At 41.0% G+C, this 25,515-nt stretch overlaps 1 protein-coding gene across 1 annotated transcript in view; it reads right to left on the bottom strand.

The window, feature by feature from the left end:
• Positions 1-1,006: 1,006 nt before the first annotated feature.
• Tbpl2 (TATA-box binding protein like 2) overlaps positions 1,007-25,515 on the bottom strand; it is a 37,863-nt gene continuing 13,354 nt past the window's right edge. Inside the window, exons 2-8 of the mRNA XM_028868643.1 lie at positions 20,259-20,380; positions 17,868-18,331; positions 16,715-16,802; positions 14,061-14,152; positions 10,038-10,205; positions 5,589-5,683; positions 1,007-1,165 (exon numbers count right to left, since the gene is read on the bottom strand). Coding sequence (XP_028724476.1) covers positions 1,089-1,165; positions 5,589-5,683; positions 10,038-10,205; positions 14,061-14,152; positions 16,715-16,802; positions 17,868-18,331; positions 20,259-20,380 — 1,106 coding nt within the window. The 3' untranslated portion in view covers positions 1,007-1,088. The remainder of the gene's footprint in view (positions 1,166-5,588; positions 5,684-10,037; positions 10,206-14,060; positions 14,153-16,714; positions 16,803-17,867; positions 18,332-20,258; positions 20,381-25,515) is intronic.

The following is a 25,515-nucleotide window of genomic DNA, read 5'->3' as shown; positions in this document are numbered from 1 at the left end:
TCTCTAACTCCATCTTCCTCTTCCCAGAATTCCCCTAGACTGGCTCTTGCTCTCAATTTCTTCCTGCCCAGCTAGCTTTTTATTAGCAATGAGAGTAGTACATATAGTATAGAATAGGACTGTTCCACAGCAACTTTAGAAAGGATAATATCTGTATCCATGTAGGGCATAGAGCCTGAATCACAAGAGCAGGTTACCTGTCAATCTTCCCATGTCCATCATTAAATGCTGGTGACCACAACCTAGCTAGATCTTTGGCCTGAACTCTTAGATTCTTCTCTGAAGTGTGTTTCAATACAATTAAGTAGTATTAGAAAAATAATCAAAAAAGCCCAAATTCCCTATATTATTTTCCAAATAGATTTCCCTAAACTGGAATAATTCCTGAAAACCCAGCCAAACACACACAATGCTATTGGCACAATAACAGGAAAACTGAGGCTGGTGGCAGTGGAGAACAACTTCACAGGGTCATTTCACACACAGGAGTCTAAGGTTTGGGGTATTTCATTGCCTCTCTCAAGGCGATTTTCACAGTATCTGTTACTAAAGGGACTATGTCCTTCTGTACTTTAAATGGAAAAATAACAAAAAACTAAACATGATTTTCTATTGATAGCTATAGTATTACAGATAGTATCCAAATATGCAGTCACTTGAAATTTCTATGTATTACTGTCTCAGAGAACATATTTTAATACATTACATATTTAAAAATAAAGCATGGGCTTAATGCCTCAGTCTAGCAAGCCCTGGAATGTTTCAAATTCTGAAATAAGTTTATATTTGTTCTTGTTTTTTTATAATTAAATAACAAACAAGAGTCATTTTTGAGTATGAAATTTTCATTTCTTAATCATGATTATTCACATATAATCACCTTGTAATAAATCAAACTGCACTTGAGGCTACACAGCAGACCCAGTTTCCAAATCAAACAAAAAACATAATTCTATTAGCATAATAACAGGGACTGCCAGGAAGCATGGGAAGCTTCTACAGTGACATGTAGAAGAAATCCCGCTCTTTCTCTGCTGTGCTTAAGCACATATCCAAATCACTACAATATGAGAAGCCCAATGATACACTCAGGTTTTCTTAAAACTTTCTAGAATAGGATACATGTTTTCAAATGCTTCGTAGATCTCAGAACGCTCTTTGGCACCTATAAAGAAATCCAAGTATATATAAAGTTTAACATAACAACAACAACATCTTTAATCCTAAAATTTCATTTCACCATGTTCAATTACTGTCTCTTTTATTTTGGGAAATGGTCTAGCTAAACAGCCCAGGGTGGCCTCAGAATAGATCGATCTGTGTCTGCTTCCCCAGTACTGGGATTACAGGATGCGCAGTTTTGTGATGGTTTCTACATGATGCCTCTTCAGTAGTTCACAATAAGTGGCATTTCTTTCCAATAAAGAAAAGTATTGGAGGAAGGGCACTATAGCCACAGTCTCTCAAAAATACATGCCATAGGGCAGCGATTCCTTTAGTATTCCTCCTCTCTGTGAATATTGTCTTCAGTCATACAGGGATCAGTAGAAATATAGATAGAATGTTGTGCAAGTGTGCTACAACATTACATAAGAATGACATCCTCAGCACTGTGACCTTAGCTACTAGCAAAAAATTACTTCCTTGGATCCACTCATTTTTTGGTTAGTGTCTTGTTTTCATAGTATCACACAGGGTAGAATCATTCTAAGAGTTTGTAATTTTGACACATAGGAAGAAATTAGAGGGAAAATTTATTCCATTTTCATCCTTAGAGTCTTAGCTCTCAACAATTGTTAACTATGATATCACTGACATGGACTTACAACACTAGAAAAAGATTAGACACTCTCCCTTGAGAAATATCAGTCAGTTCCCACTTGTTTCTCACCAACAACCATCAATCATCACTCTCTCCACCTTCTAAAGTTGATAGGAACAACCCAAAGAGTGTTATGGACTGGTTCTTATGTGAATTTAAGGCTTCAGCTTAATAGCAATTAGTATCTGACATATCTGTGAGCAGAAAGCAAAGAAAGCAGGTTAATGGAAGAAACAATAAAAACTGTTAGCACCAGGTGTGGTGATACATGCCTATAAGCTATCACTTGGGAGGCAGAAACAGGATTCATGCCCTCCTGAGCTACACAGCTGACTCTGTTTCAAAAACAAATTAACAAAACAACCTGTTAGTATGTAACTTGGAGTATCTGGAGTCATAGGACTCTTCCTTCAGAGATGCAAAGCTTGAAAGAAAGAAGCAAATCTGAGAGTGAGTATCTGACTCAGCTCCAGGCCTAATGAGGGAGAAGATCCAAAAAGAGGACCACCCAGAATTCAGAACATGGATGAGCTGTAATACCTTTAGTAAAGAAAAAAAACAGCTGACAGTCCAGTTGTGGGAGTTCAGCAACCTCTATGCTGCTAGATGGAATGTAAACTGAGTTCAGCTCCCAAGTTGGGGTGTTCCTCAAAAGTTAAGGAATCACCACACAACCCAGCAATTTCACACAAGTAAACACTTCACAAAACCAAAAGCAGGTATACAGACAGACTGGAATCGCAACAGCAGTTATAACAACAAAGAAACAGCCTCAGTGGCCATCAATGAATAAAAATTCAGTGTATGTACACAATAAAATATTGCTCAGCCATAAACAGGACAAAATTTAGACATGCCTCAACACTTGGAAAAAATCTAGGTACACACCCCTCCCCCAAAAAGAGCAGGAATGGTTACATTTAGATGAAACATTCAAAATAGGTAAATCCATGAAGACAACAGACACATGGAAAACTGTTCAGTGATGCAGAGATTTATTTGGAGCCAGGGAATGTTTTAGAACTGGAGATAATGGAATAGTCACATTGCATCGCAGAACACCAAATGTTCTAAATGCCCACTTTCCAGTGGTTAAGTTTGTTAGATAAATTCCATTTTTTAAAAACCTTAAAGAAGTAAGGAGGAAGTCCTTATAAGTCTAATTTATTTTTTTGGCTGCTAATGGCAAAATTGTATTTATTCCTTGCTAAGGAGTTTGCAATTTGTAGGTCTGCATCCTGAAAGATGGAAGAGTGAGGATGAAGGTTGAGTTACTAAGAGAGAAGAGAAACTCTGCACCTTTGGGGTGGGAAAGCCCTCAAAGTCACATCAGAGTTAGAATATTAAAGTTTTCCTTTCCAAAGAGATCAGTTTTATGTAAACCAAACAGTGAGATAAAAGTATAAGACTACTGAGGAAGAACTTGCCCCTGCCTTGTTTGTAAACACCTCTATCTGGAACAGGCCTCGTGCCATCAGAAAATGGCATATGGTAAGTGATGCAGGCATGCACAGCAAGGCAAATCCCAGGGCAAGACATTCTTTCTACAGTTCCTTGAGGAACAGGGCATCCAGGTCCAGCATTTGAGATAAACACTGGTTTGCTTTTTCCATAAGGTTTTATATAAAATACTGTACCTAAGAACACTTCATTCAAACATGAATAACATACTACCTGGAGACCTCTGGGAAGCAGAACTCAGCCAGTATTTTACATTAGCAACATCTGATTTCTGACAATGATTTCAGCAAATGATTTCTGACACAATAGAGTATACAGTTCCCTTATTTCATAAATGGGGGAAGTGAGGCCCAAGAAATTAAAGTTACCTAAATCATAAAGCAGCAATGAGGGAGGCATGCAACCAATGTTCCCTTCTTTACACCAGAAGCCATCAACCGAATGCCACCTGTGCTCATTCCCATGTGTTAAAACAAGATTTTGTCAAGTTTGTACTAGATCTGGTGCTGGGTATCAGACCCAGGACCTTTTACATTCTAGGCAAACCCTTTTCTCTGACTGTGTCCCAGACCTCATCCAACATTTCCTCACTAAAGTATGAACATCAAAGGAAAATTAATTAGTCTCATAATCCAATTAACAATAATAAAAGCCCCTACTTTATTGCAGCAACAGCACCAGCGGGGTGACTTCAGCATTTTAAATGGTTTACCATGACTTTTCTGTGTGCTTCGATGACCGCTCCTTTGGGATACACACCATTCCTAACCCTGACCATTGAGGCAGCAAGATGTGCCTGATATACCAGGAAAGGACCAGGTTTGAAATTCAGTAAGAGCCCAAATGGCAACTGTACCACTAACGAACTTTGCAATCATCAGCATCTCACCTGACCTCCAAGTTTCAGGCTCCTTACCAGAAAGACAGCAACCCTTCTCCTAGGGGTTATGTGCACTAACATTTGTGCAAAGTCCTTTAAAAAACATAACATTTCACAAAAATCTAGGCAACTTTATTGTCCTTGAAGAGCATATGGCAGGATGAGGGACACTGGATGGTTGGTCTAAGTACATATGGCTTATCCTCTGGTTCAGTGAGATCCAGTGCAACATAACTCCACCACCTGTCTCCACAGGGCTGGATTGCTGCCAAATGGGTATTTGCAAGCCAACATAGTATATGCACCTGGTAGGTACCCAAAATTAAGGGTCTATCATTTGGACATCAGATTTACGAATACATCTCCATATTTTAGTGAGACAATACACCAACCAGCAATACAATGACTTGAACTAGCCAAGTTCTGGGAGCAGGGAGGGGACTGTCTTGCTATCTAATGCTGGTTGGTGGCCTGGAGCTATGCAGACCAGGCTGACCTCTTTCTCAGAGATTTGCCTGCCTCTGCTACCCAAGCACCAGGACTAAAGGCAATACCCACAATACCCAGCCTTCCATGCAATTTCTAAAATGCTGCTGGAAGTTTAGTTAAAAGATGTTCAGACACACTATTGGAAGGAAGGCTTGATATAGGAGACTATATTGTACATGCCTTTAAAAGAATTTGGAAATTTATGCTCAGAACTTTGAAAATAGCAATATACTTAAAAGTTTGACTTCTAAGCACTTGCACTAATAATTCTCCACATACAAAAATAGTCAAATGCTTGTCCCATTTATAAGTAACAAACACAAAGGATCATAAAAGCATCTAACAATGGGGGGAGACAAGTTTTATTTAGTAACCTGTGAGAACAGGAGACAGGAAGTGTAGGGCAGCTGGTATAGCCAGCGTACTGACTATAGGTGTCAGTTGTGACCCAAGAATGACTTCAATATCTTTAAGTGATTAGAAGAAAATAAAAGTACTATTATGTGACACGTTTAATCCCTAGTCACCATAATTCACAGTCCAAAGCCTCTATATGATGCCAGTTCCAGCAGAAACTCTTGGGACCACAAAGTCTAAATATTTAGTGTTTGGCCTTTACAGGGAATATGTACCAATCCCTGCCTTGGGAACATTGTGCAGCTTTATTAAAAGCCTCCTTAAAGAGTTTGAAGAAGCAAGTTAGCTACATGTGTGATAATGGTTGGTATAAAGCAGAATAGCAAGATGAAAATACACACTAAAGATATGTGAAAATGTATCATTTTAGGAATTGAGATCTATGAGTGATGTCATTTTCCCTTTTTTCTTTTCTTTCCCCCAATATAGCAAAAAATTACCTTGTTGTAGAGGAAAAGCCATTCAGAAGGAAGAGCAAAGCATACACATATGAACATGAGATAGTAACCTTAAACTTACCTGTCAACACAACTTTTCCAGATGCAAAGATGAGCAACACCACTTGTGGTTTTACCATCTTATAAATAAGGCCAGGAAACAGTTCAGGTTCATAACTGAGACATGAAAAGTGATTAGTGACTAATAGTGCAATCTCTTTTCCACAACATTCAAGATCCCACACATTAAACTTCATATCATAGTTGTAAAAAGTGCCATTTTACTAAAAACCTCTTGGTTATCTTGGCAAGAGTAATGTCTTGAGTGTAGATATTTTTTTCATGCTAGGATTGAACACAGAACCTCACACATTTTAGGCAAATGTTGTGACGCTGGGCTACAACCTTTACCCTGAATGTAGACACTTAAGACATTCAAAAACGGAATTTTTGGTCAAGCCTGGCCTGGTGACACATGTCGGTAATCCCAGGATGTGGAAGGCCAAGGGAGGATTGAGAGATTAAGTCTGGACTACATAGTGAGACTGTCTCAAGTACAATTAAATTTTGTTTCTTAAACAGGGTATCCCCGTGTGTTTCTATAACCGGCCCAGAACTTGCTATGCATAGCCCAGGCCACCTTGAGTTTGTGGTCTTTCTGCCTCAGCTTCCTGAGTGCTAGGATTTCAATTTCAGGCAGATACCGTCATGCCCAGCTTTTGTTTGTTTGTGTTTGCTTTTGGTTTGGAGTTTTATTTTTGTTCTTGTTTTTGAGACAGGGTTTCTCGGTGTAGCCCTGGCTGTCCTAGAACTCACTCTGTACACCAGGCTGGCCTCAAACTCACAGAGATCCGCCTGCCTCTGCCTCCCAAGTGCTGGGATTAAAGGTGTGTGCCACTGCCGCCCCGTGACCATGCCCAGTTTAAAAGCTAACTTTTGGTTGTTTCTCTCATTTGTAAACTACCCTAGATTGTTAGAAATTGAGATTAACTTTCGGCATCAGATCTGATATTTGAAGATCTTATTAAATGTTTTCTGCCTTTCATCACTCAACTAAAGCTTGCCAGTAACAGCATATAGACACATTTTTCTGGATTTTCCAAGTTCCCAACAATAAGAACATTTTTTGTGCATTTATAAATTGCTAGACATTTTTAGGACATAGACCCTAAAAGAAGTTCAAGACCACAGCTACTTGTCTTTGGACAGCTGCTATACAAAGGAACCCAGTTGCATTATACTAAGTATGTAAAGTTCATGATTTGTTCCTATAAGTAGTAATTCACTCAGACTTACTAAAAAACATGCTGGATCTCCATGGAGCAAAGGATGGGACTTAAGAATTGTGTCTCCATGTTCCATCCCAGAGAAGGGCACAGAGCCATAGAAATGGTTCAATGATGTCTCCCCCGGAGAAGTTGGGAGGGTAAAAGGAGGGTACGAAAATACAACCATTCAGAGTAATGGCTCATGGAGAACAATAGGAGGAAAACAAGACATCTGAAAAATGGCACACTAGGATCTACCCACACCTCCATGTGTAGAGGATGAACCACAGCAACAAGCACCTGTAGTTCTTCAACCAAGAAAACTATAGCAGCCCTTACTGGAAAGAGAAAGGTGATCACTTTGAGGAGGTGACACTCCTGCAGAGTATGGAGGTCACTTCCGAAACCATGTTTTTAAAGTGACAGGCGCAATGAACTCCTGACTAGAAATGTGCTACTTATCCTGTGCATCAGTGTAAGTAAAAGAGGACTGAAGCACAGAGAAAGGGGGAAGGACAGAGACCATCCAGTAGAGACTGAGCAGCAAACATCTGATGAGTCCTTGGGCACAGAGCTAGCTATAGAAATGTGACCTTAAATCATCTTCCAGTATCATCTCTCCAGGAGCACTTCTCTGACTCTCCAAATCTACATGACACAAAGCACCCTACTCAGGATCCCATTGCACAGAGCAGTCTTAGCTCCATAGTGACTTCCACAGTTCAACACTAACACTGACAGTTTGTCTTTATTTTAGTCAGTGACCCCCATGTGGGCAAGGGACTAAAGTTGCATAGGTGGCCAGTAGAACCTTACCCTCTACTACACAATGCTCACCTGGATTTTAGACTCTTAACAAGTATTTATTGCCAGCATATTTCTGAGTTTAAAACTGAAGTGGAAATGTTCATAGAAAGCTATAAAGATGATTGTGACATAGATTGGTAGTGAAGGTAGCAAGGGAAAGACTGCAGTGGTGATGTAGCTCAGGGGTAGAGCACTTGCTTAAGAGACACGAGGCCCTGGGTTCAACACCCTGGACATGGTGATGCATGCTTATAATCCTAGCACTTAGGAGGCTGATACAAGAGAATCGCTATAATGTGAGACCAGTCTGGATTGCATAGCCAGACCTGATTTCAAAACTAAATATAAAACTAGGACACACCTGTATTAGATATTGAAATGCCCATTCCAGACCCTAAATTAAAGGTGAATTTGAGAATTTAACATAAGACACATTTGACCTGATCTTGACTGATGGTGTGATGTTTCCTAAAAGCTACAGGGGTTTAAAAAGGTTAAAAAGAAATCCCTTTCTCTGCTTAGAAAAGTATCCTTAAGGCTCCCAATGTAAAGAGTAGACATGCATGAGTGTGCATGCGCATACATGCATACATACATACACACACACACATACACACACACACACACACACACACACACACACACACACACACACTGCAGTTGAGATCAATATCCTATGAATGAAGGACCAACAGAGTGCTTCTGTGGGAGGCCAGCACAAAACCAGAAAGAGACAGTCTCTGGAATACAAAGTACACTTTCCAGACAGACACAAAAAAATTAACTGAGCTCATAAACCCGACTAAGAACAAAAGACTGATGTGGGTCTCTTCTGGAAGACAAAAGCCAGGTAGCTGACTCTGATCTTGCTCTTCTGGTAGTTCTGTGTTTCAGAAAGAGAAAATGGTGACAAGTGACTGTTTTACTGTCAACTGCAATCTCTCTGTATTGGGAAAGGAAGGGAGAAAAGGGAGGGAATTGTACACAACATGTGGAGCCCCAAGCGGCCTGAAAGGAGAGCAAAGAGTCTACCTCAGCCATGCTGAGTTGAGGTGGATCTCATTCATGTGTTCTGAGAAGGGAGACTGGAGTCCTGTGGCTCAAGAAACCAGATGATAAAATGTCTGTGTTCACATATTTAAAAATGGAGTATGTACTATGTCTATAAATTACCCACAGGTTGAAGAAAACACACCAGAGGTGATGTATATTGAATGAGGAAGGGAGGAAGCTGTCCACGGAACTGACTTTTGAAAAATGAAAAACATAGCAGATATCATAGCCACTCAATAAGCAAATTGAGGGGAAAAAATAGGAGGAGGAAGAAAGCATCACCCAAGGTAAATCTCAGAATAAGATTTATTCTGTAGCTTGGCAGTTAAGAAAAGTCCAGACATTTTAAACTTCTGCTGGGGTTGGATTGGAAAGGAAAGCCAACAAAACCCCTTCTATTGTTCCTTACCCACTTGACTGAACAGACTCACTGTTCACTCACAAAGGAAGTAAAAGGTTGGAATGAGCCGGGCGGTGGTGGCGCATGCCTTTAATCCCAGCACTCGGGAGGCAGAGCCAAGCGGATCTCTGTGAGTTCCAGGTCAGCCTGGACTACCAAGTGAGTTCCAGGAGAGGCGCAAAGCTACACAGAGAAACCCTATCTCGAAAAACCAAAAAAAAAAAAAAAAAAAAAAAAAAAAAAAAAAAAAAAAAAAAAAGGTTGGAATGAGATTGAACTGACCGAGAGAGTGTAAAAGCATCTGCCATTCCATATTAGGTCAGTTGCTTTGAGCCAGGTGTGTATCTAGGGGTGGAGGCTGTGGTGTTGACCTCTGAAGCCTGAGCTGCCCTCTCTGAGGGTCAAGCTGAGGCCAGGGAGCCAGTTTAGCTGGGGATATTAGGTTTAAAGAAGCCAGGGAGGCTAGAATGCTGCCTTAGGATAGAAATACTATAAACACAGCACTGCTATGTCAGTTACAGCTACACAAAGACACCCCCTCCCAAATAAAGATGACTAGACAGGACCACATTTGGAGACCAGGCCACAGTCATCTTTCCTCCTCTCCAATTCTTCTCCATCTCCAGAGCCATGTGGGTCTATTTTACAAACCTAATCAATTAGTGGTCCTGAATACAGAGCTTCAGCACCAATGCTGGGTATGAACTTTGCAGGATTGCAAGCCAAGTCTCTTCTGGGGGAGCTGCCCGATCAGAGATGTGGGCTGAAGTTGCCCAAGTGATCACTGTGCATCTTCACTGTGAGAACCACTATTTCAAGACCCTGGCCCATATGGTAACTTTTGAGGACTAGAGCACAGCATCTTAATCCATTCATCTACCCTGCCTTCTCCTCGAATTTTTTTGGTCCTCACTTTCTCTGACAGCTATCTTGTATAAACAGCCTGAATTGTATAACTGCTACAGCTTAGCAAGTGTGAGGTTGAGCTTGAAAGCCATCATACCTACTGAACTGGCGGTGGGTTAGCGCCAAAATCTCCAGCCTGACAGGAAACTTCACATCACAGCTTCCAACTATGTTCTGAATTTTAAAATTGAGGAATCGGACGGGGAAGCCAAGCTTCTGCACCACTCGAGCATACTTTCTCGCTGCCAGTCGAGACTCCTCTTCACTGGGGAGATGCAAACATGATTAAAGACACTTTCGCTGTTTTATGAGGTAGAGTCTGGCTCTATAGCCCAGGCTAGTGGGTAACTCACGCAATGCTGGGATTATAGGCATGCATTACCACACCTAGTTAATTAATGGCATCTTATTCACTCTGTCTCTTTTACTATTGTGTTGCATTTGTAGCCTATGCTTCTGACCGTATCTCTACTACACGTCCTGGGTTCATCTTTCAATGTACCTATGAGACCGTAGGCTGGGGTGTGGCTCAGTGATAGAGCACTTGCCTAACATGTGCAAGACTCCAGGTTTGGTCCCTGAAAGGACAAGAATAAAGTAAAAATAAGTGAAGCTCCATGAAAAGGACCTCCCTTTCATATTTTTGTCCATAGCATCTTGTTAAATGTCTGGTACAATGGACAATTAGTTGTTGAACTGACCCAAACCCATTACCTTGATTGGCCATCTCTCATCTATAAGGAACTTCTACTTGTTTTAAATGTTATTTGAAAAATTAACTACTGTACTATTTCTCAAAGTATGTCCTTAGACCTAAAATCTTGTTAGAGGTGTCATGACCCAGGAGTGACCTCTGACACACAGACACTCTTGTCTAGGAATGAGCAAATTGCTGTCTATAGTCTTGTAAGTGCTTCTGGTACTTGCTACAGCCTGAGAATGGCCCTGGTCTAAAGGTGTATGAACCATTTGTATAGACACAAAAGTAAGCACAAAAACATGCACAAAAATAACCAACACAAGGAAGAAAGATATGTGCCAAGGGAATGGCAGAGACTTAGGTCTTTATGAGATGAATTGTCAAAAAAAAATTAAATTCCTTAAAACTTGCCCAATTTTCCTCAACTTTCTCACCCAGCTACTTCATACTCAGCATGAGGGGGGAAATGTATCCAAACTCGCAGCTACGATCAACCCCAAATCCATGTCAGGGAATGTGAAGTCCTAGGATTGGGGCCTGTAGTATTCATTTGACATTGTTCACTTGCCCAAACAACAATGAGCAGCAGGGGGTCCTGGTCAGGGGCCACTGTGAATGAATTATGTGAACACAGCTCTCCTGGTGGGGTGTGTTCATCTTTGGGTTGTGAATCAGCAGTTCCTAAAAGAAAAGCCACCTTGACTCAGCTTGCCTGAACAAGCGAAATGTTGGGTTCTCTTCCCTAGATCCCTCAAGGTTCTCTTACTAGAATTGTGCTATGAGCATTACTTCAATTATCCTTATCCACCCCCCATGCCCACTTCTAACTCCTGACAAGACTGTGTCCCAAGTCAGCAATGGAATTAAGACATTTAGTAAAGGAAAGCTTGCTTCACTGTAAATTTCAAATGCGGGTTCCTATTTTAAGCACAGCTCAAAGTCTACATATATATTCATTCTGCAAACATTAGAGAATAGATTTAAAACCCTGAAGTTTCATCACAGGTGGCAAGAACTATTTAAATTTTGCCTTCTGCACATATCCCTAAGCAAACATGTATCTTTCATCCTTATCATTACAGAAAATAGGTTTGGATAGAGTTTGGACAAAAATACTGCTCTCTTGTATAAAACAAATGCTCACAACTTATTATGCAAAACTCAAGAATCAAATAGATTCAGATAACCTGTGTCTCTATCTAAACTCAAAATTACCATCTGAATTTGGCTTCCAAATTCTAGAAAAATACAATGTATGTGATATGAGCACATTTTACAAACTTAAATAAATGAACTGACAATTTCATCTGTTCCACAACCAATCACATGCTATGACACCACTCAATGTGTGTATATAGCTAGAACAATTGCACTTTGTGACTTAAATCAAAACCCTCTTACTAGATATTTAATATGGAGTCCCTATTTTAAACTGTGCTGAGAGAACATTCCTACATCTATTTTGCACAGACGTTCTATGATTACTTAGGAATGGAGGTTTCTGGGACCAGACATCCATAGACCAGTAGAATAGAAGGCCAAGAGGCCCATTTAGATACACACATAGAACTCGATATGAAAAATCAAGAGCAGGGTTGGGGATTTAGTTCAGAGAGTTCTTGCCTAGCAAGTGCAAGGCCCTGGGTTTGGTCCTCAGCTCTGAAAAAAAAAAAAATCAAGAGCATGGGGCCAGAGCGCATTCTTCAATAAGTGTTACTTGGATACTGATTGGTGGTTTGAAAAAAAAATTATTTTAAACTGAAACAAAATTCTAAACCTGCTCTATCCAATTAATTTAAATATTTCCATTTCTTAATGCCACAGTAACTAGTGGTTACCACAGTAGGCAGCAGAGGTACAGGGCACTCCCTTCAGACAGAGCATGCTCTAGACCAGTGGCTCTCAACCTGTGGGTCATGACCCCTTTGGCAAAGTTCTGTCTCCAAGAATATTTACATTATGATTCATAACAGTAGCAAAATTACAGTTATGAAGTAGCAATAAAAATAATTTTGTGGTTGGGGGTCACCCATGAACTTCACCAAGAACATGATGAACTTCATTAAAGGGTCACAGCATTAGGAAGGTTAAGAACCACTGCTCTAGACAAATCAAAAAGCCACTATCCTGTCTCTATTATTTCTTATTTCTTATATAATGTAAGACATGAAAAAGGCTAGAAAAATGTTGGAGGTCAATATTTATATCATGTTCTACAGGTAAAATGCCTTTCTAAACAAGATTCCAAATGATCAAACATAAAGGGAAAAACAAGAATCAACTAACTATATACCAACAAATTTAAGTTGTGTTTTAAAAATTTCCTTTAAAACATGATAAATAGTAATCTGGAAAAAATACTTATGCATAAAATTGCAAAATACTTAAAATACAAAAGGCTGTCACCAAAAGACAATTATCTCTAGGATATTGGGCAAAAGATATAATACTCATTTGACATGCTTGTGAAGAAGTGTTTAATCTCATTAATCATGAAAATATAAACAATGTCAATTTTTTCAATAAGTTGAGCAGATACAAATAAGCATATTGGTAGCCCATGTACATAGGAAGAAAGGAATGATTGGTGCCTCTGTAGCTGAGAATTGAGATCACCTCTCAAAGGGGACTTGCTGTCCATCTGACACAAGGAGGAAACCAGCTCTCTCCTACCAGCTTTATGCTGAAAGAGCAATCAGCAGCTCAGGACTTCCTCTGTAGGAAATCCAGGAAAGAGAAATCTTTCCAGAGATGCCTCCTGAGTGAATGCTCCAGAAATATCCCATTTAGAAAGTTCTAGCTTATTATCTGCAATAAAAAAAATCTACAATAATGTCCCTAGGCTTATGATATCTTGTCATGACCGGGGAAAAATTGCATATGTGTGTGTGTGTGTGTGTGTGTGTGTATATATATATATACACATACATACATAAACTTGCTTTTAACATATTTATGTTACATATAATGTAGATGTGTATTTAATATATACATAACATACACATATATGTTAAAAACAAGTTCCTATAATCAGGTAAGTTCCTTGAACCTTAACCAAACATTGGGGACTATAAAGTGTGGGATATAGCTTAGTATTAAATGTAAAACTAGAAACTTTGTTTTTCAAGACAGGGTTTCTCTGTGTAGCTTTGGAGCCTGTTCTAGATCTCGCTCTGTAGACCAGGCTGGCCTTGAAATGACAAATATCAGCCTGACTCTGCCTCCTGAGTGCTGGGATAAAAGGTGTCCGCCATCACCACCATCACCGCCACCAGGCCAAGACTAAGAGCTTCTAACCCCACATTAACTATTTGGCAGAGAAAAAGATGTTGCTCCTACTATGAGTTCTCACACAAATGCTAGGCTTTTCTTACATAGTAAGTTGCCTGTGGGGTAGGAATGGTAACTTCATCCTCATACCTTTTGGCTCCTGTGCAGACCACTTTCCCAGAGCTAAAAATGAGGGCTGTTGTCCTTGGCTCTCGGATCCTCATTATGACTGCAGCAAACCTCTGCACACCAAAGCCAATGGGAGAATTAGTCTCTGATGGGAGTTAACAGTAGCCCAGTTAAAAAGTTGGGCTGTCTATGAAAATCTTGGGGAAATTGAAATGGACAAGGAAAGCCAAACAATGTCTGGGTCTATTCTCCCCACTTTAACAAAAATTATAAAATGTTATTTTACAGCTGTTTTTAAAGTAACAGCTAAAATTCGAGTACCTGTTATATTTAAGATCTAATGCTAAGGACTTTTAGATTTTCTCTCATCTATACATATAACAAGACTAACAAGTCCATTGTTGCCCTCATTTAATAAACAAGAAATTAAATATTTAACCTCCAACATTATCAGAACTTGGTAAAGAAATAATATAAAACCACAACTAGTTGGACTTACATTGACATACTTCCTTTCTCTCTTACAGAATCCTTTAAAAAAATAAGAGTAAGAAGGCAGATGATGAGCTGAGGAAATGGCTCTGTTGGCAGAGTGCTTGCCCAGCACACTTGAAGCCCTGGGTTTGATTCCCAGCATGGAATAATTCAGGTTTGGTGGTGCACCTGGAATTCCAGCCCTCTGAAGGTGGAGACTGGGGCCAGGCGGGAAGGAGTTCAAGGTCATCCCTGGCTGCATTTAAAGTTTGAGGCCAGTTTGGAATACATGAGCTCTCATCTCAAAACAAAATATACATATATAAGCCTGATGTTGTACATACCTATAATCCCAGCACTTGGGAGACTGGGGCAGGAGGATTCTAAGTTTAAGAATAGCCTAAGCTACATAGATAAATCCTATTTCAAGACAAAAACCCACCACAGAAAGGAAAAGTGTGTTATTATGTATGATATTGCCAAGAGTCTAGAATATACCAAGGCAACTAACATCAGAATACAGTATGTATCATAACAAACATGCTAAAGATAAAGAGAAAACCTGTTTCCTTCTCAATGTGTGGTCCTGGGCCTGCTCACTGATAAACCCTTCAAGGACACTTAGGCCCCTGACCAATCAGCCTACCAATATTGCATGGCACTAAATGACCTGGTCCTCTTATTGGTCCTACACACTTACTTTCTTTTCCAACTTTCTTTTACCCATCAAGCCAGGAATGAAATTGAAGTGGGCCCTGTGCAAGACAACCTCTTGCGGGGGCCAGCTACTCCAAAAGATCATGGATCACTTCAAGTTCAGACAACCAATTGCAATTTGAACTGGAAACACCAAAAATCCCTGAGTCACCACCAGAGAGTGGATAAGTCTTCATTAATGCTTCTCATGTGCTTACTAAAATGTATCACTTTCCCTGGTATTCCCTAAGAGAGAGAAATATGCATACCCTCACTATATGATCCAGGCAAACAGACTTGTATCCTGCCTCAGCTTTTCAAGCACTGGGATTATGGGTGTACGCCACCTATTTTGTTTTCTTTTGGTTTTTGTTTGGTTGGTTTGGTTTTTCTTTTTCTTTTTTTTTTTTTCTTTTTTTTTTTTTTGGTTGTTGTTGTTGTTGTTGTTGTTTGAGATAGGAACTCACTATGTCACCCTGGCTGGCTTTATAGAGATATAGACCAGGCTGGCCTTGAACTCACAGAGATCTGCCTGCCTCTGCCTCCCAGTCCTGGGATTAAAACTATGCATCACCATGCCTAGCAATTGTTTTCTTCTTATCCTGATTTTGTTAAAATTTTAAGGTAACTCAAGCACCAACCCAGAATTTGCATGTATAGTACAATTCCAAAAAGATCCTGTACATTCTCTCCCACAAAAGAGGGAAGAGTTGAAGATGGTGACTAAAATATGCATAAAAAGATTTTCCTTCCAATAATATAATCCATCATTGTTCCCACCATAAGAATTAAACCTCACAACTATTTCTTTTCTTTTTTTTCCCTTGAGTGTGTGTGGAGAGGGGCAGTAGTTTGAGACAGGATCTCACTACGTAAGCCTGGCTTACTTAACTCACTACATAGACTAGGCTCACCTTGAACTCATGGAAATCTACCTGCCTCTACCTCCCAAGTGCTGGAATTAAAGGTGTGTGCAACCACCACCTGGCTCAATTTAACTCTTTTGAGTAAAGGAAACCGAAAATGGGTAAACATAGAAGTGTCAGCTGTGTGGGCCAGCATTTAGAAAAATAGTATTTCCAACCAGACATGGTTATACAGACCTATGATCTCAGCAATCCAGCCTGGATTCCAAGTTCAAGTCTAGCCTGGGCTATATAGCAAGACATTGCCAAAAAGATTTTAAAAAAAATCCACAGATGTGAGGATAATCCAAGAAAGCTAGTTTTCACTGGACTAAAAATAGACATACTGAAAAATCTTTCTGAATGACAAGGAAAGATCCAGTTTTAGGACTGTTCAATTACTGCTTTATTCAGCACTGAGAATGAATGTTTTTCAAAATTCAAAATTTTAAAAAATGAGATAGTTAACCTTCTGAGTTAACTAAACCTTTCATTAAGAATTTATTTTTAGAAAATAAAAAAAATGAACCAATGTCATAATCATACAAAGAACAAAATCTAAGAAAAATATGATGGTTGAAAGGGACACAAAGGACTTACCTTAGGGTTATATTCTGTGTTTTTGGCATTCAGAGCTATTTTCCTCAGATCCAATTTACAAGCCAGATTTGCAGTGGAAACTACATTCCTGAACAAACAAGTCAACCCAGAAGATCATAATGGTAGAGTTTCAACACCAACCTCACTTACTTCATTAACTTCATAGACTCTGCCTTAGCAACTCACTCGGGGGAGAATTCTCAGCATGAAAAGCAAAGTAACGTGGTCCTTAGTGAAGTGTAAACCCCAACATGCTAAAACTCACATTTTCTTACATTTCATAACTAAAATTGAGCTTTAAAACTTAACTGTATGTTATTGGTTATGTTTTGCCTTTTTAGGGGCCAGCCACCCAGCTCCCAAAAAATCACACACAGAGAATTATTCTTACTTATGAATGCCTGGCCTTAGCTTGCTTAGTTTCTAGTCAGCTTTCCTTAATTTATCCCATCTACCTTTTGCCTCTGGGTTTTTCATGTTCTCTTACTTCTGTAAATCTTACTCTTACTCTGTAGCTTGCTGTGTGTCTGAGTGGCTGGCCCCTGAAGTCCTCCTCCTCTAGCTGCTCCTAGATCTGAGCTTCCTCTTCCCAGAGTTCTCCTTCTATTTATACTCTCTGCCAGCCAGCCCCACCTATCCTTTCTCCTGCCTTGCTATTGGCCAGTTCCTTATTAGACCATCAGGTGTTTTAGACAAGCACAGTAACACAGCTTCATGGAGTTAAACAAATGCAACATAAACAAAAATAACACACCTTAAAATAATATTCTACTATAATTGTATAATTAAAAAAAAAATACCATCCCAGAACCAAAACTACAAATCCAAGAGTTTGCAAATCAAACTCAATTTTGTATCTTTTGTATTTATGCAGCCATAACTACCATTGTTAACAACTTCAGTGCTCTGGTATAAACAATACAATCTTTTGAGAATGTGTCTATTAATCTTGACCTCCTCTTAGGGGACTAAGAACTGGTTTTTCCTTTCATAAGTAACCAGGCTGCCATTAGTTATGACCCATTAAGAACTGAAAAATAAGGCAATCTGAAATTCTCCTCCTTATCCCATTATCCTGAAATTAGTTCTTATATTTTGAAATATAAACTATACACCCAGAAGCATCCCTCACTTTAAAAACAAGTACACTTACTGTAATTGAGGCACAATTCCAGAGCCTTCTGGAACAGGGATCATTGGTGTCATGGACACTATGGATGCCACAGGTAAGGCATTGGAGTTTAGTTTTTCTGGAGAGGGCTGGTTGGAGTCAGCACCATCAGAGCGCAGGTGGGAATGGGGATCTCGTGAACTGGAGCTATTTAAGCTCAGCCCACTGTCCTCCCAACCAGGCAACAGCAACTGATTTTGCTGATCTTGAGTTTCACAACTTTGCTCAGTTTCTTGCTTGTTTCCAATGACAGTCTGGTCTTTGTTTTCTTGGGGAAACTCATCTGGTAAGAAGCTTAAATCCATAGATGAAAAGTCACTGGATGTTTCTTTGACTCTGCCAAGATGTGAATTAAACACAGTCTCTGGGGTGGATGGATTAAGTGGGTGCACATCTAAAGGCGCCCCTGGGCTGAACAGTTGAGACACAGCTGGAGGAAAGTCATCCTAAGCAAAATAAAATCAACCAAAGGGTTACACCAACGGGACTACACTATGGCAGGAAGTCAATGGCTTCCGTCTGAAAGGCGGTTCGAGATTGCCTATACTTATACCCTGCTTCCTACAAAGTACCAAGATTCTACTACAGAGTTCCAGCATGGTTAAGCATACATCTTAAAGCTGGAAAGATGGCCCATAATAGTATTGACTGCTCTTCGAGAGGACCCAGGGTCATGGCACCCACATGGCTGCGCACTCACTCATCTGTAACTTCAGATCAAGGGATCCGATACCCTCTTACGGACTCGTCCATTGGGCACTGGTCATGCACAGTGTGTATACATACATGCAGACAAAACACTCACACACAGAAAATAGAGAAATAAATCTTTTCTAACTATATCTTAGAATATAGAACAGGCATTTATCATACAATGTTTTTCCTACTTCAGTTATAGCCTGCTAAATTGTCCCTAACTCCAGCAGTGAGAAGTATAATTGAGCTCAAGATACCTATAAAATTTAAGAGAGCATCTGCACTCTACTAGTTAATTATAAGCATCACTTGACTTGAATGCTCTTTTAGTCTTAAATCCACATCTTAAGGATTTTTCTTTTTTACTATTTTCTTCATTATGTATATGTGTGAAGGGAATATATGTTCTTGAGTGCAGGTGCCTAAGGAATCTAGAAGGCATCATCAAATCTCCCTGGAGCTGAAGTTACAGAAAGTCATGAGCCACAGACATGGGAGCTGGGAACTGGCTGTCTGCAAGATTGGTACTTGCTCCCGACTACTGAGCCACATCTCGGTGGCCCCATAAAATCACATTTTAGAGTAAGCTTGTGAATATTCGGACATAGTCGTAATTGACTGATCAGCACTCAGTAAAGACTCAGCATTGCTTTTTTTAATCAAAGGAGAGATCTAAAAATTAAGTGAATTTAGAACAGAAAGATAAGTTACTGAGATTTAAATAGTAAGAATATTTTAAATTGACATTTGCTTTGTTTTGGAGATAGGGTCTCACTGTAACCTAGGCTGGCCTCGGCCTCTATAGTGCTGGCTCACACCTTTAATCCCAGAACTCAGGAAGCAGAAGCAGGTGAATCTCTGTGAATCTGAAGATCTACACAGTGAGTTCTAGGACAGCCCAGGCTACATAAAGAAACCTGTCTCCAAAAAAAAGGGGGAGGGGGGGTAGGGAAGAAGGGAGGGAGAGAGGGAGAGACTAAGAAAGAAAGAAAGAAAGAAAGAGAGAGGGAGAGAGGGAGGGAGGGAGGGAGGAAGGAAGGAAGGAAGGAAGGAAGGAAGGAAGGAAGGAAGGAAGGAAGGAAGGAAGGAAGGAAGGAAGGAAGGAAGGAAGGGTTGCCTAAAAAAAGTCTAATGAAGGAAGGAAGGAAGGAAGGAAGGAAGGAAGGAAGGAAGGAAGAAAGGAAGGAAGGAAGGAAGGAAGGAAGGAAGGAAGGAAGGAAGGAAGGAAGGAAGGAAGGAAGGAAGGAAGGAAGGAAGGAAAGAAAGAAGAAGGGTTGCCTAAAAAAAGTCTAATGAGCCAAGTGTGGTCATAGGTGGTGGACTGAACCTGTAGTTTCAGCTACTGTGGAAGCTGAGGCAGGAGCATAGCTCGAGCCTATTTGTTCACTATCGGTTTGAGAAGTCAGATATCCTGATCCTGGCCTGATCCTGGCAAAGCAGAAGCGCTGGAACCCGAGGTGACTGCAGGCAGCATATTCCTTTACCACCTGGACCAGGTCATCTAACTTCATAGCTAGGGTGTCTGATTGGCAACCCTGGTTACCTCGCCGAACTTACAAGTTCAACTGAAAGGCCTGGATAATCGAGTCTGCCTCTTAGGGAAGATTTAGCATTTCAAAGAGGCTCCCCAAAGCCAGCACCATCCCTGGTTCTCAGCGATGGGGCTGCCAGGCTCACCTGGACTGTATACGGGTCCAGAAAGAGGTCCAGGTACATGTCCTCCTCCTCCATGAGGGGAGAGCCCACCACGTAGAGCCGGAGACAAGCAAAGGGATCAACGTCCAAGCAAGTCAAAGGAGCTTTGGTGGAACCAGCTCAGCGTTGGGCACGGGTACCCTTTATCAGCTTCAGGCTGTTCACAGCGAGGCGAGGCCAGCTTGGTCTACCCCTTGAACAGATGGCGTGAATGAGCTGAGGAACCAGGTGAGACACAGAGAAGGCGCTGATGAGCCAGGCGAGGCACAGCTGGTGGTACCCAGAGGCAGTGGAGGGCTGCTGAGTTGGCTGGAGGAGCAGGTCAGGCTAGGGCCACTGCCACCACTGGGCGCCGCCACTGGGCCTGTATGTGTTTCCCTGCCTCAGAAGAGCAGCATAAAGTTAGCAAAGTACACAGGGAGGAAAGAACGCTTTTTCTCTTGCGCGTTTTCTTGTTTCCTTTTCTTCCTTTCTCTTTTCCTTCTCCCCCTCCCCCCTCCCCCGACCCCTCCTCTCACGCTGCTCAGGCTAGCCACAAACTGTCCTCCAGCTCCTGAGTGCTGGGATTACAGGGCACGCCACCACACCCAGGTTGTCTCAGGCATGGTACTTTTACTGTTTATCTGTCTCCGTTGGTGTGTGCATGGACATGTGCACACTACAGCGCTCATGTGACGATCTGATGATGACAGTTTTCAGGGGTAGGTTCTCTCCTTCCAGCATGTCGAAGGAACTGGGGGCTCCAACTCAAGAGTGTCAAGCTTGGTGGCAAGCACCTTTACCCACTGGGTCCTCTCCCCAACCCAGATGCGATATTTCTCTTACTGTTTTTCACCTTCACATCCCAGGCAGAGTTTCACCAATTACAGAGAACTTACCTACAGCTGTGTTGCTCTGCAGTTAGGGTCCAGACAACTCAAGAAAATAATGCAAAACTCAATATCCGGAGAAGATTTTCTTTCTTGAAATCTTTAATTCGACTGTCTTGGCTTAACTGTGCTTGAATAGTTTTAGAAACAGACACTTTGATGTTAGTTCTGCTGGGAACAGAACTCTTAACCTCTGAAAGAGCAGCAAGCACTTTTAACAGCTGGGCCATCTCTCCAGCCTCTAAAACAGATTTATAGTTATGTCACATAGTATATGACAGGCAGAATGCTGAGGTGGTTCCACAAATCCCTGTCCTAGTGAACCAAACGTCTGCATACCTCCCAGTTATCCAAAAGCAAATCTAGGTGCTCTTGGGTTTTGCCAATATAACTAAAATTCCAAGTCTGTCCTTTGGAAAGGGAGAGGATCCTGGCTAAGGCTGGCCTTACTTGCTGAGCTGCCAAGAAGGAATTGGCTGCTCTTTGGGAGGGATTTCAGAGCATGAGGTGACCTTGCCATAAGGAAGATTCTTCACTGCTGCCTTTAAAGATGGATGGAGCCATGGTACAAAAAATGTGGGTAACTTTCTAGGCCTGAGCGTGGCCACATTTGATAGCTAACAAGCAAATGAACACCTCAGCTCTACAGTATTAAGGAATTAAATTTGTCCATCAAAAAGGAAGGATCTTTGAAATGGCTTCTTCCTAAAGCTAGACCAATCTCTAATCTCTGTGTGTGTTGTTGTCCAGCCCATATAAACAGAATACTGGGTTTCATGATGCCATTTTCATACAAGAGTGTTCTATTCTTCAATTATACAGTACCCCCATTGTTCTCATGTACCCCAAGCTGCTTTCCTTCGTCTTGGTAGCTCCTTCTACTTTCATATCATCTCTGTGTTTTCTAGGCTCCACATATGACAGAAAACATGTCACGCTCATTTTTTGTGTCTGGCTTTGTTGTATGCCTGTCTTCTTTGATTGAACACAACCATTTCTAACTTGGCAGTTCTTCTCAAGTCCTCTATGCTGCAGGAGGGACTCTTCAATAATATATCCACCTCGAAGCTGCCCACAGAACTTCCTGGAGATGTAGCTGGCTTTGAGTCACTTATATTTGTATAATTAATCCCAATAAATGTTTGTGTTACTAATTTGGACATTTCTGCATGAGGAAATGCTAATGGGCCCAAGCTCATGCTGGTCACATGCAGCTCTTTGGGCTACCAGCACCCTCCCTGTTTGCAACTAGCTTATTACTCTCTTAACCTGGTTATCTCCAGTTTAGTACATAAGATGATTTTGTTCTTTTTTGTGGCCAAATAATGACCTACTGTGTTCCTGTGCATGCATGTACACACACACACACACACACACACACACACACACACACACACACACAAATCCTTTCCTTATTTATTCATCATTGATTGGCACCCAGGCTGATGTTATAACTTGGTTGCTGTGGATACTGCATAGATATGCAGGTATCTATCTCCTGTGGTGCCTCTGTTCCTTCAGGGATGAATACAGGAATGCATAACTGGATGACATGTAAATTCAATTTTTAGTTTTTTGAGGAGTCTCCATGTTGCTTTCCATAGGAAATGGATAAATTTACATTCTCAGCCAATGGTATATAACCACCCCTGCAATTGAGTCCTTACTAATATTTGTTGTTTGTTTTTCTAACTATAGCCATTCTGACTAGAGTGAGGTAAAACCTCAAGATAGTTGGGGTTTTGTTTGTTTGTCTGTCTGTCTCTTTATTTGCTTGAGATGGGGCCAGACTATGAACCTCTGCCTGGCTTTGAACTCACAGCAATCCACCTGCCTCTGCTGGGCTTAATGGTGTGTGACAACATACCCAACTCGTTGTAGTTTAGATTTGTGCTTCCCTGATGCTAAAGATGTTGAGCATTTCCTCTTGTTATTGGAAAAGCTATCTTTGATTTTACGTTTAGCAGTTTTCCTGGTTACATTCTCGTCAAATTTTGGGTCTATACAAACATGACCTTATGAGAAGATAATGCTGTAAATAGATAAGTGTATGGTGATTTGTTGCTCAGCAATGGAAAATGAGTTATGAATAAGCTAGGCATTGTGGCTTATGCCTAAAATCCCAACACATGGTAAAAAGTAAGAGGTTCAATTCAAGGCCAGCCTCAGCTACCTAGTAAATTCAAGGCTATCCTGGGCTACAGTCTACTCTGCCTCAAAACCCCAAAACAACAACAAAAAATTAGTTATCAGTAGTAATCAGAGACAATGGTTTGTATTAATCTGCAGCTTAAGTGACAAAGCACAGGAGTATGATGTAATTGATAAGCCAATTTTGATAAAAACTTGGTAGGCAAATGTTCCTTCTACTTTAATCTTTGCAACTTTTAAACATTTGAAATTATTTTAAATGAAAAGTTTCAAAAGAAAAGGTTAGTGACTGTCTTTTGGGGTGATTACAGTTGTTTTGGTGAACTCTTTGCTGGGGATAAAAGACCAGCATGGTTCCATTGAATAAGAGCTCATTGCTAGCCTCCACACTAGGTCCGCCACACTAGGCTAAGTGCCTCACATATCTGGTATAGTGGGAATTAACAAGGCAATTCCACGTAGTTTATCTGGTAGTTAAAAGAGGTTTATTTCAGGGTAACTTACAGCCAGTAAAGGGGTCAGTTACAGGACCCAGGAGAGGTGAGGTGCAGTCCAGCGTGGTTCTCTGGAGAACTCTGATTTGATCTGCAATCCAGCATCTAGGATCACGAGGAGCCAAGAGGGGTCCCGTCTTGGCCATGTCCCAGGGGCAGATCATAGGCAGGTGTGGCAGTTACCTGCTGCCTCACTAGGGGCAGTGCTTCAAGGTCAGAGCTGGAACAGCTACCCACTACAATCTGGACTCACTTAAGTGTCAACAAAGCTGCGAGTAAGTACTCTCCCCATCCTCTGCATTGCTATGCGTTGAACCCAGGGCTTCATGCACACCAGGCAAGCATTCTGTCACTGAGCTACACCCCAAGTCAGTAAGCACCCTCATTATCCCCCTTCAGTAGCTGAGTATACTGAGCCTGTCCCAGTTTACAAATTCCTGTTCACAGTGACTGACTCTGGACCCATATTCTCTGCATGGTCCTTTTATCAACAGTCTACATGTGCCATTTTAGATTGATACTATGTCTCTTATCTCTCTTGAGTCTGGCATATTTTTGTTTAGGAATTTATAATATTTTGTACTTTAGCAAAAAAAAGGATGAAAAATAGAAAAAGGACAAACAATATGGAAACAAACTTTCTCTAAGGATGTAAAGTTACTTTGTTTGTTTTGTTTAACTTTTACTGATGGCAAGCTCTCCATCTGAATTTCCAAGGAAACAGAGTAGTACCAAGCTAAGAGAATGGGCTTTGAAGGGTGAGACCAAAGATGGGCAGCTGAGGAGCTGCCTTCTTTGGGAGGAGGTGGTGAGCCATGTTGCCTCCCTTTGCTCATTATTTATACTATTCCCTGAAAATGAAATTGGGAGCCAGATGTCAGATTCAGTGTCCCTGCACACTAATGGAGTTCAGTCCCTCTGAGCTTGTCTTTCCATCTGTAAATAGAGAACATTTAAAGCAATTGCCACTAGGCATGGTGGCACACACAAGTCATCCCAGCACTTGAAAGGTTAAGGTAGGAGGATCATGAGTTGAAAGCCAGCCTGGGCTACATAGTAACACTCTGTCTCAAATCAAACACACAAACAAAACAGCTGCCCCAAAAATTAATGCATAAAACTTTTAGTTTATTGCCTAGCCATTCACAGGGGCATAGAGATATATTTCTAGGAAACACATCATCTTACTAAAGCATATCATTTTCTTTGTCCCAAACTTAAAAAAAAAAACAAAAACCCTGCAGTAGTTTGTAATAAAATACAAATTCCTAAGCATGGAATCAGAAACAAACACAAAACCTCTCCAGAGCTCTGTGGTCTCCAGACACCACTTCCAGTCTCTAATGCTCTCTGGTGGCTCCCAGTCACCTCTCAGGCCCCCTCCTTAGGAACTTTCTCCTAGTCTGCTTCCACATGGATCACCTTCCCTTGATTTCCCACAGCACAGTCATAGTGTGTTTCCTTCTGGATGCCTGCATCATGTCACTCCAGCTCAGTTCAGTGTGAATTTTGTTTTCCCTTGTCCTGTATTTGACCACTTCCTCTTCCTTCTGCATGGAGCATTCCTTAAAGAGTGGTAAACCAGGTAGTCTTCCTCGACACCCACCCTGCCTGGGATAATTCCTATCTGATAGGAATCCACAACAGCTCCAACATTTTTAGCTGCATTTTGCTTACAGAGGGGCCAACAGGAAAGAGCTGGGAAACAATAAGTAGATTCCTTCC

The sequence above is a fragment of the Peromyscus leucopus genome, chromosome 4, assembly GCF_004664715.2.
Source record: "Peromyscus leucopus breed LL Stock chromosome 4, UCI_PerLeu_2.1, whole genome shotgun sequence".
Taxonomy (NCBI): domain Eukaryota; kingdom Metazoa; phylum Chordata; class Mammalia; order Rodentia; family Cricetidae; genus Peromyscus; species Peromyscus leucopus.
This window is presented reverse-complemented; position numbering and strand designations above follow the sequence as displayed.